Source organism: Heteronotia binoei, chromosome 15 (genome assembly GCF_032191835.1).
Source record: "Heteronotia binoei isolate CCM8104 ecotype False Entrance Well chromosome 15, APGP_CSIRO_Hbin_v1, whole genome shotgun sequence".
Lineage (NCBI taxonomy): Eukaryota > Metazoa > Chordata > Lepidosauria > Squamata > Gekkonidae > Heteronotia > Heteronotia binoei.
This window is the reverse complement of record NC_083237.1, coordinates 67183874-67200079: the sequence shown is the minus strand read 5'-3', so window position 1 is coordinate 67200079 and position 16206 is coordinate 67183874. Positions and strand designations below refer to the sequence as shown.

General features: G+C 46.7%; 1 protein-coding gene across 11 annotated transcripts in view; it reads right to left on the bottom strand.

Annotated features, from left to right (window-relative positions):
- TANC2 (tetratricopeptide repeat, ankyrin repeat and coiled-coil containing 2) overlaps positions 1-16206 on the bottom strand; it is a 238424-nt gene that overhangs the window by 93175 nt on the left and 129043 nt on the right. For all 11 annotated transcript variants that reach the window (XM_060255815.1, XM_060255816.1, XM_060255817.1 and 8 more), the window contains 2 exons: positions 8428-8576; positions 6246-6435 (listed from right to left, as the gene is read on the bottom strand). In XM_060255815.1, the coding sequence (XP_060111798.1) occupies positions 6246-6435; positions 8428-8576 (339 nt within the window). The remainder of the gene's footprint in view (positions 1-6245; positions 6436-8427; positions 8577-16206) is intronic.

Here is a 16206-nt window from a genome sequence, read left to right as displayed (position 1 = left end):
GGGCAGACATGGATGGGGAGGAGGCTGCAAGTGCCAATCATTGGGGGGACAGTAATTGTGAAGAGACGGATATGGGGGGAGGCTGGAAGTGCCAGTTCTTGGTGGGACACAAGTCATGAGGAGGAGGGGTTCACAAATCCCAATGAGGAGGAGCGTGGGTTCTCAGTGTCAAGAGGGGCTCTTGCCATTATGTATTGTTTTGCCTGTTCGACCAGTAGTAACCTCATGCCTTGCTTTTGCCTGCTATCTTTCTGCGTAACACGCACAAGTATCTTCTGCCCAAGCACAGACGGACCAAGGTCAATAGTCTTGTTCTCAGTGATATGCTTGCAACTGACTACAGGGGTTGTTGAGTATGAACTCTGGGTGGAGGGGCTGCTAGCTTTGGTGCCTTTAGCTTTGAAATGTGTGGCAGTTATCATACGGTATACATAGAGGGGCTTTTGTCCGCCAACACCAGTTTTCACAATGAACCTCTTGCCTGAAGTGTCTCAGTATTTCAATAAAACTCTTTTCAACCAAGAAGGAGTGTATTGATAACTGAGGACCCTTCAGGACTTGTCACTCAGTCGAGGAAGACCCTATGTTCAGCTTGAGCAGAAGGGCAGGTGGCTCAGAGCCATGAAACCAACCAAAACCCATGGAGACCCAAAACCTTAAAAGACACGTGTGTGTGTGTGTGGGGGGGAGACTAAAAGTGCCAATTCTTGAGGAGACAGTAATAATGAAGAAATGGAGGGGGGGGGGGAGGATGGAAGTGCCAATTATTGGGGGGGGGGCAGTATTTGTGAAGAGACAGGAAGGAGGCTGGAAGCAACAATTATTGAGAAGACAGTACTCATGAAGAGATGGATGTGGAGAGAGGTTGAAAGTACCAATTCTTGGGGGGTGGGGGTGGGACAGTAATTGTGATGGATGTGGAAGGAGGCTGGAAACTTCGATTCTGGGGTGGAGGACAATAATTGTGAAGAGATGGATGTGAGGGGAGGCTGGAAGTGGCGATTCTTGCAGGGGGGACTGATTTTACTGTTTTAAATACTGGCTTAGGCTGTGAATAAACTAAACCTGGTTTGGGGGGGACAGTAATCATGAAGAGATGGATGTGGGGGGGAGGCTGGAAGCACCAGTGTAAGGTTCTGCCAGTAACTGACCCAAGTCACCAATTCTCATAGTAAAGGATTAAGAAGTTTTTTTTGATTCATATACAGAACATTGTACTGCAGACAGCCAAAGTCAGGAATAACTAAGGCAGTAAGACACACAGTTATAGTCAAAAAGCACGGGCAAAAAAGTTTCCTTGCAACCAAACACTTGTTCCCATGGATGTTGATACCTAGAATTATTTAGGGGATCAAGCCCAACAGTCGAATTCTCCTGCTCCGTTGCCAGAGCAACGCAATAACTAGTGAGTTCTGTCTAGAATACAATCAACTATCCAACACATTTTCTCCTCATCCACCCTGCACATTTCTTAGTGGTTACATAGAAATATCTTCAAGCAGCTGCAAGAAAGAAAAGTTACACAGTTCATAGTTCAGTTTTAGTACTACAGCCAGAGTTCATACATTTTAGAAAACATTGTGAAGGCAGGAAAGTGAAATTGTAACAGGTAATGAAGAGAGGGCAGAACTGCTCATTTCTTCTCCTCAGTATTCTCTTCTGAGGGAAACGGTGTTCAACATGGCAAAAACAGAACATATAATGAGGATATGAAGTTCCAACCTGGGATCAGCATAGAGGTAGTACATAAACACCTAGTTTCTTTAAATGAAACTAAGTCCTCAGGGCCAAATGAACTGCATCCAAGGGTTCTAAAAGAGCTTGTGGATGTAATTTCTGAGACTCTGGATATTATTTTTGAGAATTCTTGGGAGAACAGGAGAGGTGCCGGAAGACTGGAGGCAAACGAATGTTGTCCCCATCTTCAAGATGGATGTGATTACTAAGAGCCAGAATAGGTTTCTCAAGAACAAGTCATGTCAGACTAACCTGATCTCTTTTTTTGAGAAAGTAACTACCTTGCTGGATCAGGGGAATGCTGTAGACATCGTTTATCTTGATTTCAGTAAGGCTTTTGATAAGGTTCCCCATACTACCCTTGTTGACAAGTTGGTAAAATGTGGTTTGGATCCCGTTACCGTTAGGTGGATCTGTAACTGGTTGAAAGATCGCACCCAAAGAGTGCTTGTGAATGGTTCCTCATCCTCTTGGAGAGAAGTGACAAGTGGAGAGCCTCAAGGATCATGTTTAGCCTGGAGAGGAGGCGGCTGAGAGGTTATAGGATCACCATTTTCAAGTACTTGATGGGCTGTCATCTAGAGGATGGTGTGGAATTGTTTTCTGTGGCCCCGGAAGGTAGGACCAGAACCAATGGGTTGAAATTAAATCAAAAGAGTTTCCGGCTTAACATTATGAAGAACTTATTGACCGTTAGAACAGTTCCTCAGTGGAACAGGCTTCCTCGGGAGGTGGTGGGCACTTCTTCCTTGGTGGTTTTTAAACAGATGAGATGGATGTGGGGGGAGGCTGGAAGTGACAATTCTTGGTGGGGGGACAGTAATTGCAAAGAGATGGATGTGGGGGGAGGCTGGAAGTGACAATTCTTGGGGGGGGGACAGTAATTGTGAAGAGATGGGTGTGGGGGGAGGCTGGAAGTGACAATTCTTGAGGGGGACAGTGATTGTGAAGAGATGGATGTGGGGGGAGGCTGGAAGTGACAATTCTTGAGGGGGACAGTGATTGTGAAGAGATGGATGTGGGGGGAGGCTGGAAGTGACAATTCTTGAGGGGGACAGTGATTGTGAAGAGATGGATGAGGGGGGAGGAGCCTGGAAGCACTGATTCTTGTGGGACAGTAATAATGAAGAAGAAGAAGAAGAAGAAGAAGAAGAAGAAGAAGAAGAAGAAGAAGAAGAAGAAGAAGAAGAAGAAGAAGAAGAAGAAGATGATATTGAATTTATATCCCGCCCTCCACTCTGAAGAGTCTCAGAGCGGCTCACAATCTCCTCTCACAGCAGCTGCCCTTTCAAGGACAACCTCTGCCAGAGCTATGGCTGACCCAAGACCATTCCAGAAGCTGCAAGTGGAGGAGTGGGGAATCAAACCCGGTTCTCCCAGATAAGAGAGCTCTGGCTCACCCAAGGCCATTCCAGCAGCTGCAAGTGGAGGAGTGGGGAATCCAACCTGTTTCTCCCAGATAAGAGAGCTCTGGCTGACCCAAGGCCATTCCAGCAGCTGCAAGTGGAGGAGTGGGGAATCCAACCCGGTTCTCCCAGATAAGAGAACTCTGGTTGACCCAAGGCCATTCCAGCAGGTGCAAGTGGAGGAGTGGGGAATCAAACCTGGTTCTCCCAGATAAGAGTCCACGCACTTAACCACTACACCAAACTGGCTCTCCTAGAAGAAATGGGGCTGTAAGTGCCAATTCCTGGGATGGACTGTAATCATGGTTCTTCTTCACCATCACCTCCACCAAGTACGCCACCAGGGCATGTGTAGCCTCCCAGGACCAGTACTGGGGATCTTTCCTGGTTGGAGTCTAGGAAGCTGAGGCACTTGCGCTGCTGCTCCTGCTCTCCCCCCACCCCCCAGCCTCTTCCACCCCATTCCTTCTGACAATGTAGGTTAGCCTGAAGTCTCTGCACTTCTTTGCAGAGGTCCTGCCTCCATTGCAGGAGCTCCATGTCACAGAGACTAATGCTGCCCTTTATATGGGGGTCACAAATGCAGGCCATTCTGTAGTCCCCCTCCATGCAAAGAGGATGCAACTGGGGCAAGTCACACCGATGCACAACCCTCGGGACAAGAGCTGCCCCCTGCTCCAGTGCAGCCCAAAGACCAGGGGGATGGCTTGCACCAGGCTGGCCGTATCAGAGCAGAGGACGCTGTTGGAACGGCTTCAGGACATGCACCATTTGGGAGAAGGCCAGCCAGTTACTGGAGCTGAGGCTGAGTTCCTGTCATTGGCTAATGCAGGAATTTTAAATCCCATGGTTGAAGAAGAAGATGAAGATGATATTGGATTTATATCCCGCCCTCCACTCCGAAGAGTCTCAGAGCGGCTCACAATCTCCTTTACCTTCCTCCCCCACAACAGACACCCTGTGAGGTAGATGAAGATATTGGATTTATATTCCGCCCTCCATTCCGAAGAGTCTCAGAGCGGCTCACAATCTCCTTTCCCTTCCTCCCCCAGAACAGACACCCTGTGAGGTGGGTGGGGCTGAGAGGGCTCTCACAGCAGCTGCCCTTTCAAGGACAGAGACTCAGAGCGGCTCACAATCTCCTTTACCTTCCTCCCCCACAACAGACACCCTGTGAGGTAGATGAAGATATTGGATTTATATCCCGCCCTCCACTCCGAAGAGTCTCAGAGCGGCTCACAATCTCCTTTCCCTTCCTCCCCCACAACAGACACCCTGTGAGGTAGATGAAGATATTGGATTTATATCCCGCCCTCCACTCCGAAGAGTCTCAGAGCGGCTCACAATCTCCTTTCCCTTCCTCCCCCACAACAGACACCCTGTGAGGTAGATGAAGATATTGGATTTGTATCCCGCCCTCCACTCCGAAGAGTCTCAGAGCGGCTCACAATCTCCTTCACCTTCCTCCCCCACAACAGACACCCTGTGAGGTAGATGAAGATATTGGATTTATATCCCGCCCTCCACTCTGAAGAGTCTCAGAGCGGCTCACAATCTCCTTTACCTTCCTCCCCCACAACAGGCACCCTGTGAGGTAGATGAAGATATTGGATTTATATCCCGCCCTCCACTCTGAAGAGTCTCAGAGTGGCTCACAATCTCCTTCACCTTCCTCCCCCACAACAGACACCCTGTGAGGTAGATGAAGATATTGGATTTATATCCCGCCCTCCACTCCGAAGAGTCTCAGAGCGGCTCACAATCTCCTTTCCCTTCCTCCCCCACAACAGACACCCTGTGAGGTAGATGACAATATTGGATTTATATCCTGCCCTCCACTCCGAAGAGTCTCAGAGCGGCTCACAATCTCCTTTACCTTCCTCCCCCACAACAGACACCCTGTGAGGTAGATGAAGATATTGGATTTATATCCCGCCCTCCACTCCAAAGAGTCTCAGAGCGGCTCACAATCTCCTTTCCCTTCCTCCCCCACAACGGACGCCCTGTGAGGTAGATGAAGATATTGGATTTATATCCTGCCCTCCACTCCGAAGAGTCTCAGAGCAGCTCACAATCTCCTGTACCTTCCTCCCCCCACAACAGACACCCTGTGAGGTAGATGACGATATTGGATTTATATCCCGCCCTCCACTCCGAAGAGTCTCAGAGCGGCTCACAATCTCCTTTCCCTTCCTCCCCCCACAACAGACACCCTGTGAGGTAGATGAAGATATTGGATTTATATCCCGCCCTCCACTCCAAAGAGTCTCAGAGTGGCTCATAATCTCCTTTCCCTTCCTCCCCCACAACAGACACCCTGTGAGGTAGATGAAGATATTGGATTTATATCCCGCCCTCCACTCCGAAGAGTCTCAGAGCGGCTCACAATCTCCTTTCCCTTCCTCCCCCACAACAGACACCCTGTGAGGTAGATGAAGATATTGGATTTATATCCCGCCCTCCACTCCGAAGAGTCTCAGAGGGGCTCACAATCTCCTTTCCCTTCCTCCCCCACAACAGACACCCTGTGAGGTAGATGAAGATATTGGATTTATATCCCGCCCTCCACTCCAAAGAGTCTCAGAGCGGTTTACAATCTCCTTTACCTTCCTCCCCCACAACAGACACCCTGTGAGGTGGGTGGGGCTGGAGAGGGCTCTCACAGCAGCTGCCCTTTCAAGGACAACCTCTGACAGAGCAATGGCTGACCCAAGGCCATGCCAGCAGGTGCAAGTGGAGGAGTGGGGAATCAAACCCGGTTCTCCCAGATAAGAGTCTGCACACTTAACCACTACGCCAAACTGGCTCTCCGTTGTAAAATTGCTTGGAAATAATAAAGTCCATAGTGTCATATTAAAAATTTATCATACAAAATAGGGTTTTCTGGTTGAAAGCTACACCTTAAAATTTGTAAAGAGCGGGTGGAGGGGGTTGGAATGACCCTCTTGTTAACAAACCTGGAGCCTGCAAAACCTCTTTTTGGAAAAAGCGTTTAGTTCAACTAGTGCGGAAGGAGAAATGGCCAGAAAGGCAGGCCCAAGGGTACTTGCTCAGTCTTAGCAGCAGCTAGCACATTCTGTCCATCAGGAGCCCCGAGCATACCGATGATGCCGCTGTCTCTGCTCTCCAGAGTGGAAGTGGGGCTGGTGACAGCTCCGTAATTGCAGTCCTTGGCTGTGATGTCCTTGGTGCTGGCCTGGGGAAGGGTGGAGCAGGGACTGCTGGCTGGTGGTGAAGCGGTGCTGCTGGTCAGCGTGGAGCAGGGACTGATCCGCTGGGACACTGCTGAGGTCTGCAAATCAACGACAGGGAAATGTCACTCTTGCCAGTCGACTGGTGTGATACCTACCATGGCTCACTTTTGAGACTCTACATGACAGAGCGACAAATATCTCTGGCTATTGGAATGCTGCTGCAGTTAAACAGATAATAATTTTTTTTTTTTAACTCTGTACCCTGAATACAAAATATACTTTAAAATCTGCTTCACTTTCAACAAAAACTTGTAAAGATAACAAGAGCTGAAATTTGTATCAACATCAAGTGTACTATTTCATAATCCATGTAAAAAAGCCCATTATATTCGTTACTGACATCCTACCCACTTCAATGTACATTTTCAGAATGACAGCTTTTCATTCTGTCTTTCCATTGTTCCATGGAGGCTTGCCACTGTGATCAAACACCTTTCATCCCAGAATCCATATTAAGTTGAGGTTTATTGGGGTCTGCATTTGTCTTGGGGCTAGAGAGGAACACTGGCCTCCTGCAATCTGAAGCAGGTGTACAGAGCAAATGTCCATGCTCTAGAACAGTAGATGGGCCCCAACTTGGTTAGCAGTCTGGGGTCTTGCTCACAACCAGGAGTCACACTGAGAGTCCATAAACAAAGACTAAAGTGATGGAAAGACAGGGAAGGACTGTAAGGTCATCCCAAGTGGGAAGGGAGAAAGAATAAGATTATAAATTATCTGAACACAGAGATGGACAGGGAGGCACATGCCACGGAGGACTGACCTTTTACCTAGGGATTCCATCTTGTCTACACAGTAGTTGTCTACACTGAAGTTAGGGAAGATCCCTGGTCCGGATATCATATCCTTTGAAGTTTTAAAATTAAGAGTCTGCACTCCAAACCACTATGCCAAACTGGCTCTCAAAGAGGAGGCCTCTAACAGGGCTGCTTTGGATTTTTAATAAAACCCTAACATCCCGGTTAGCAACACAGAGAATTCAGACATCCTTCACAATCAACTCCCGACTGGGGGGCATGTCTAGAGGGGAAGCTAGTCATAAAGCAACTAAAAAACAGCAGAGTGATGTTTGGGAGATGGAGGAGATGGTTCATCCTTGGATTTAGGATGACAGCTTCTGCCTTAATGTTGTGTCCCATAAGTGGGATGTCTGGAGGAGTAAGCCTGAGGTGACTCACGCCTGCAAAACTTCTGATATTGAGGCTGAACTTGGTGTCTTGAGAAATACCTGCATGTGCAATCCACACTTACTAAGCAATGATCTTGTTTCCATATATGCTGCCTAGAACGTTGTCAGTTTGACTGTCAAACAGGTCTCTGCCCTTAAAAGGGAAATCCTCTGATTTAGACGTGGTTTCACTGGGCAACATAATTGACCAAAGTTAGGTATATCAATTTAGACTGACATATGACATAGACTGACAAATAAAATATAGTGAAAATGGGTTAAGTATATGTTATGAGATAAACAGCCAGTATCCCTATTTTGAGTATGTCAATTCCAAAAATTATTCTGATACACTATTCTAAAAGAGAAATACATTGGAATACTGTGGATGTATAGCTATACTTAGTGAGAGTGGGTTTAGCATCTGTAATGAGATTAAAAAAAACAATATCCCTGCTTCAGTCCTGGGGAGGATTGCAGTTTTAAAGTCTCCAAACTTCCCCAAGGGTTTTGACCCTATTTACCTTTCCTTTCAGTAATCCATTCTTTTGCTTGGTCTTCATGCAGGAATGCTGGACAATCTCCAGCTACGTTTATTATGAGCCCTGCTGTGCAGGGAAGGGTGGGTTAGAAATGAAATATTTTATATAGAAATATAAATATTTTTATAGAAATAAAATGTTTTAAGTGGGCTTTTGGTATAATGCATCAGAAGATACTGAATTGTCTTTCCTACATTTGTTTCAGAAGCTGAGTAGCTAAATCTAGAAATATGAGGGATAGCTTCATTGTGCAAACCAAACACTGCCACGAACAAGAATCCGTGAAATCACCATCATTTGGCAGAAGGTGAGGAACCCACCTGGTTTTCCTCGTGCACCTCCATGCTGTACTGCTGCCCTGCCTGCACCTCGGTCACTTTGTCTCCCAGGAGGAAGCCTAGGCGAGTCATGAGTGTATTTGCTGCCTCATCTACAGACGGAGGGGGTCCGAGCTCTGGCTCAGTTTCACCTGTGCAGAGGAAGTAAAAGAGAATGTTAACTGTGCAAATAAAAGGCCCTCTCTGCTCCTCCATTTCCTTTGCTTTCACTGTGCATCACAATTGGGAGTCCCGTCCCTGCCTTCTTCGTCCCCCTGTGCATTCCAATCATATTTTGTTCATCTTTCTGCATTGATTCCCCCCCCACACACACACACACACTTCAGCTCTGAGCCAGCTTTCAGTCTGCTTCCTCCCCCACCCCCCACCCCAGGGCTTCTCAAAGTTCTTCTGTGACAGAATCATAGAATCATAGAGTTGGAAGGGACCTCCAGGGTCATCTAGTCCAATTCCCTGCACAATGCAGGAAACTCACAAATGCCTCCCCCAAATTCACAGGAGCTTCATTGCTGTCAGATGGCCATCTAGCCTCTGTTTCAAAACCTCCAAGGAAGGAGAGCCCACCACCTCCCAAGGAGGAAGCCTGTTCCACTGAGGAACCGCTCTAACCGTCAGGAAGTTCTTCCTAATGTTTAGCCAAAAACACTTTTGATTTAATTTCAACCCATTAGTTCTGGCCCTACCTTCTGGGGCCACAAAAAACAATTCCACACCATCCTCTATATGACAGCCCTTCAAGTACTTGAAGATGGTGATCCTATCACCTCTCAGCTGCCTCCTCTCCAGGCTAAACATGCCCAGCTCCTTCAACCTTTCCTCATAGGACTTGGTCTCCAGACCCCTCACCATCTTTGTCGCCCTCCTCTGGACCCGTTCCAGCTTGTCTATATCCTTCTTAAAATGTGGTGCCCAAAACTGAACACGATACTCCAGGTGAAGTTTTACCAGAGCAGAGTAAAGCTATACCATCACTTTGGATTTGGACACTATACTTCTGTTGATACAGTCCAAAATTGCATTTGCCTTTTTAGCCATCACATCACACTGTTGACTCATGTTCAGCGTATGATCCACTAAGACCCCTAGACCCTTTTCGCACATACTACTGCTAAGACAAGTCTCCCCCAACTGATAACTATGCATTGGATTTTTCCTATCTAAATGCAGAACTTTACATTTCTCCCTGTTAAAATTCATTTTATTGGCTTTAGCCCAGTTTTCCAGCCTGTCAAGATCATCCTGTATTCTGTTTCTTTTTTCTACTGTATTTGCAATTCCTCCCAATTTAGTATATCGTCTGCCAACTTAATAAGCATTCCCTCTATTCCTTCATCCAAATCACTGATAAAGATGGTGAACAAAACAGGTCCCAGGACAGATCCTTGAGGGACTCCACTTGTCACTCCTCTCCAAGAGGATGAGGAACCATTCACAAGCACTCTTTGGGTGCGATCTGTCAACCAGTTGCAGATCCACCTAACGGTAACAGGATCTGAACCACATTTTACCAACTTGTCAACAAGGATAGTATCCGGAACCTTATCAAAAGCCTTTCTGAAATCAAGATAAATGATGTCTGCAGCATTCCCCTGATCCAGCAAGGTAGTCATGACGATTTACACTTTCAGTTCACTTCCAAGCCTTTTAAAGCATAGACATTTCCTTGAACTTTGCCTCCTCCCTCTCCTTGTAGGCCTGTTGGTTTCTCCTTATTGGTCAGTTTTGAACTAGGCATGTCTTTTGAAATAGGAGATGAGGAAAGTAATTGCCTCTGTCTGACTTGTTTGTAGGAATACCCAGCTAGCTTGGTTAGTTAAGATACAGTGCTATTAACAGAAAAGTTGTTGGTTTGATTCCTCTTTTGGGCAATCTTGTTTTGGGATAAAAAAAAGTTTTCTTTTAAATTGCCTCTAACCACAAACATTTCAAACGTGAGAATAATCTGTGGAACCTGCTATGGGGCAGCAGCAGCCTGGTTTTTTTTTTTTTAAAGAAAGTCTGGTCCATCTCAACATCCGGTCTTCGCCTTTTGTCATCTCATTTGTAAAGCATTGACGTCTCCATCCCCCCCCCCCTCATGAACATCCTCCACCAAGCGGATTAGCAGTAAACCCCTTGACTACTGATAAAGGGGAGGGTAAAAGATTAATGTAGTTCCCTGTGCAAGCACCAGTTGTTTCCGACTCTGGGGTGACGTTGCTTTCACAATGTTTTCACGGCAGACTTTTTACGGGATGGTTTGTCATTGTCTTCCCCAGTTACCTACGCTTTCTCCCCAGCAAACTGGGTACTCATTTTACTGACCTTGGAAGGATGGAAGGCTGAGTCAACCTCGAGCTGGCTACCTGAACCCAGCTTCCACTGAAATCAAACTCAGGTCGTGAGCAGAGTTTAGGACTGCAGTACTGCAACTTTAGCACTCTGTGCCACAGGGCTCTTCTTAAAGGGGAAGGGGGAGAACACTAATGGTGACCCCACAGTAAATTCAGCTGGAAGAATCTTCTATTTCAAAAGACAAACCCAGTGCAAAACTAACCAATCTGGAGAGACCAACACCACAAAACTACCCACGCTTTCTCACTGGTATGCAGAATATGTACTCCACAATTCCCAACAGAAATCAGAGAGAGAGAGAGAGAAAGATGCAGAGTTCAGGCAGAGCACTTGAAGTAAACCCCAACTGTATGCAGAAAGGGCCAAAACTTCACACTATCAAACCATTAGACTATTCAATATTTCCCAGATATTCCTTGCCATTAATATATATTGTTGTCTCCTACCAAAGTCAGCCTTGTTCAGCCTTGCATTGCACCCGACAGACACTGAGCTCACATCTGCAGGACTGAAGCTAAGAAGCAGCCAAATATTAGTTCTCTTTATTTAGACAACTTGTATGCCGCCTCTCCTGATCTGCAGGGCACGGCTCACAATAACCAAACAAAAATGAGCAGACAGTAGAAACAATAAAAACCAATCACACCAATGAGGTCACACCAATGTTCCCAGGAGCAGTTCAAAGTTCTTACTTAAATAAAGCCCCGTCTCCAATCAGCTCAAGGCCTCCTTTGTGCCCGACGGCAGAGGCAACCAGAGGCAGGGCTTTCTGAGTGGTGGCCCTTTGCCTGGGAAATGTCCTCAGCCATGAACCCTGCCTGGCGCAAACCTACTTACTTTTAAGTGCTAGGTCTTTTCACTCAGACTTTTAATGAGGGGGTTGACTTTTAATTTTAATTATTTTATTTTATTTTTGAAATCCGCTTCTAGCCTGAAGACTGTTATGGGGATTATTTAGGCTGTCAAATGTTTACTGCTTCCGGATTTTTAATGGTTTTCATGATTTCATCTTGTTTTTTTTCGTGAGCCACTCTGAGCAGAGGCAACATACCAGTGTTTTGAATGAATGAATGAATAAATGAGAGCCAGCATGGTGTTGTGGTTAAGAGGGGTGGACTCTGATCTGGAGAACCAGGTTTGATTCCCCACTCATCCTCCCCATGAAGCCAGCTGGGTGACCTTGGGCCAGTCTCAGTTCTCTCAGCACACCTACCTCTCAAGGTGCCAGTTGTGGGGAGAGGAAGGGAAAGCAATTGTAAGTCACTTTGGATTCCTTAGGACAGAGAAAAGGGGGGGGGTATAAAAACCTAATTGTCTGAATGGGTGAATGAACGAACGAACGAATGGTACCATGGATGAAGTTTTATAAACTTGGGCATCTCATTAACAGCAGAAGGGAACAAAGTACTGGCAAGTCAGAGCTGCTATGAGGGGACCTGTCTAAAGCCTAATGAGGTCTTGCATAATGCTCGGGGCGAGGGGCAGTTAGACACATGTAACAGAAGCCACGTGTGGACTTCTGGTGGCTTCTGTCCAGAAGAAAGCTTTGCCACTGCTTCATCTCAGGCAGGGGTATTTCCCCAGTATTATCCCAGACAAGGGTCCAGCGGAGTGGGGCAGCTGGACTCTGGACAGCCTATAATCCTATAATGGCAGCCTATAATTCGGGGAGGGATGGTGGCTCAGTGGTAGAGCATCTGCTTGGGAAGCAGAAGGTCCCAGGTTCAATCCCCGGCATCTCCAAAAAAGGGTCCAGGCAAATAGGTGTGAAAAACCTCCGCTTGAGACCCTGGAGAGCCATGAATGGGGCTGTGGCTCAGTGGTACAGCATCTGCTTGGGAAGCAGAAGGTCCCAGGTTCAATCCCCAGCATCTCCAAAAAAGGGTCCAGGCAAATAGGTGTGAAAAACCTCAGCTGGAGACCCTGGAGAGCTGCTGCCAGTCTGAGAAGACAATACTGACTTTGATGGACCAAGGGTCTGATTCAGTAGAAGGCAGCTTCATATGTTCAATCCAAGATCACATTTCTCAGTCTACCCAGAAGGAGTGGGTGTTTTCCTCCTCTTCTGCAACAGGGCAAGTTGGAAAACGTGAAGTCTCTTACTTCATGCACCCTCTAAGACCCATCAGGTCTCTTTCTCTAGCTCCAAGGAACAACGGCCATTGCTCAGGACTCCCTTGCAGGGGGTGTACAGCCCCCCCCCCTTACTGGAAGCAGACCCAGTCTTTCCAAGCCTGCCTAGCAGGCAGAGTTCCTCCCATCCCATGCCAGACCAGGGATTTCAGAGCCTGCAGCATTTCTGGCCTGCTCTAGACAAGCAGGCGTTAGGATGGGTTTGGCATGCTGCTTCCGTAACATGCCATTTTATATGCATTCTGCAACATGACATTCTATAGGCATCCTGATCCATGGCGTTTGCTGATTATGCTTTGGGACTTTGAGTTCTCTCACTCGGACTTACAAGTAAGTCAAGTACTGGTAAGAGAGATAACTATGTAACCACTAAGAAATGTGCAGGTGGACTAGGGAGGAAACTGAAAGGAGACTGAGCTAGAATTTATCATGTTCTTTGGTGACCCCTAAGGAAGACTTGGCCATTGCCCTTGATCCTCCCAATAGCTCCATGCAGTGCCATCTGTGGGAACTCCCTGGGTTGGCGGGAGACTTTTTGTGCGCGTTTTTGACTATAACTGTATGTTTCGTTCCTACTTTCTTCATTCCTGGCTTTGGCTGTTTGCAGCACAAGGCACATGCTCTGTATCTGAACTCCATAAACCTTTTACTCTTTTAATAGGAGAACTGGCAAAACCTTACAGCAGGAGAGACTGTACTGTGGAAGGAACCTAGGAAGGAACGGCCTACACACGCTCTACAAGGCTTGATTACATGGGTGGAAAGGAAGAGGGGACAGTTGTCCTGTGGCAAATGACAGGTGATGAGGGATTATTCATCCAGCCTGGTGTCACATTTCCCTTAGTCCCTCACAACAGGGGGCTTCCTGCCTTCCATAATGAAGGCAGAAAGTTGGGTGTCCCCTCCCTTTCAGTGACTTCATATTGAGGATCTGCTTTCTTGATCCTAGAAGAAGAGCCTTTGCCTGTACTGGCAGCCCTTCTACTCCTCCTCCCTTAGAGCAAAATAACATTAGGACTTGTTTTGTGTGGAATCTTCTCTTACTGCCACAATGATGAGGGAACATTCAACATACCCTCAATTATTCACAAAAGGTAGCTTTAACGAAATCGTTCCATGCTGCTAAACAGGCAAGACTCGCTGCTCAGTTTTACCTTTTTTCCTTCTCTGCAGCCAAGATGGCTTGCCATGTTTGTGAACTAGGCTGTTGTACAAGACTGCAATAAGCCACCAGAAAACATAAACACAAGCAGTGATTTTAATCTGCAGGGAGCAGCAGCAAATCCTGGAAACTATCTGCTAGGTCAGAAGCACCTGGAAAGCTGCACATCAGGAAACTGGAAAGCAGAAGCATTTGCAAGGATGCAATTTAGAAAACGGAAGAAGTAAATTCACGCATTCTCACTCCAAATACACATTTTATACATTTGAATGATGCTTTTTAACCATTACAAAATGCAATAAAAGATTAATTCAGATTATTATACCGCTGCCTTTTCTTTTCTTTTTTAAATCCACCCCCCCACACACACACACACACAATAAAGACAGCTTTGTTTAGAGGGATTTAAAGTGTTCCTCGGAAGGTTAGATACTGAAACCGAAGCTCAAATGCTTTGGCCACCAAATGAGGAGCACTCACTGGAGAATACCCTGGTGCTGGGAAAGAAGAAGGGGACAGCAAAGGAAGAGATGGTTAGACAGTGTTATCAATGCAACCGACATGAATTTGAGTGAACTTAGGAAGATGGTGGAAGGTAGAAGGGCCTAGCGTGACGCGGTCCATGGGATCGCTAAGAGTTGGACTCGACTATGCAACTAAACAACAACAACAGGAACATGTTTGGTTCCAGTGGTTGTTCCCAAGGAACACAGTGGCAAGCCACACATGTGGCCAGGTGGCCTTCCAACTTAAAGAAAGCACAAAATTCAGCACTTGCGGTAGGGAAGGTGGGCCTGGTATATGAATGTACAGATGACAACTCAAATAGCAACAGTTACAGGTAAGCAAACTGCCTCTGAAGGTGGGTGAAGAGAGAAAGCAGTGCAGCTCTGCCAAAAAAGACATTCCAATGTACCCTGGAGTCTAGCGTAGTCCAGTCCATGTGGATGGTTCAGCCCAAGCTGCAGTGTGACACAGTTCAGGCAAGGAAATCCCTCCTGCAAAAGCTGAGGAAGTAGCTGTTGGCCTCATAGAAAGTGATTCATTCGTGTATTTATTTAATAGCCTGCCTTTCCCAGATGGGTTTAGGGCAGGTAACACCATATATATAAACAATTAAGACCAATTAAGTCAAACTTTTAAAAAAGCTAAAAATCATTAACAATACAAGATGGCAAAAAATACAGCTCTACTCAATCACCATAAACTGGACTAACGCAGCACTTCCTAAACTACCCCCAGCTGGAGTCATACAGACCAAAACAGTCTAGGACTCTGCATAGGATGGACACAGGGAGGCCAGCTAATTGGGTGCCCACTGCCTCAACTGAAAGAAAGCCTTCTTTTGATAGGAAGAAGCAGAAGTTTATGTTCCGGTTTGCAGCAAAGAGTGACAGGACTGCATACTCGGCGACTGATACACTGGGCAGATAGGAGGTGACCTTTAGTAATGCCCAAGAAAGACATGAAGAGTTTGCTATGCCTTCTAAAGGAGGAGATACAACCCACACAGAAGGCTAGTGCCCTTTTCACACTGAGGGAACGGGGTGATCCCTCCGCTTTAGCAGCTGGAGATGGGAAGAAGAAGGTAAGATTCATCTGATTTTTTTTTTTTTTTGCCACTTGAGGTAAGAGGGTTGAGTGAGTCACCTCTGAGCTTGTAATGGAAAATGTGGATTGACTTGTAAAATGCCAGGAGACCCAAGTACTTTATTTGGAAAATGCATTCCTGAGGAGACCACAGAAGCCTGGGCTAGTCTGTGCCACGGTGTGCCCCCGAATGGCACCTGTTGTGAGAGGGTTGGCTGAGGCAGAGAGAATGGCCTTCCTTCTGTTCACGGGATGCTGTGGTGACTGCCGGCTGAGGAAGGAGAGAGTGTTTGGGAGGGAGGGAGGAGTCACTTCTAGATAAGACACTCCAATGGTCACCACTTGGTTGAACTGGCAGGAAGCCACTGCTAGCCCAAAGACCAAGACCATGTATGGCAGGTGCCCATCATCGCACTGAAGGGTGAGATGCTTTGGATGGTTTGATCTGATTTTTTTAAAATGTGGATCTAATCATGTAGCAAATCCATGGTCACAAACCATATGCTTGGAAGCAGCAGAGAAAGGAGGTTAGGGATGGACAG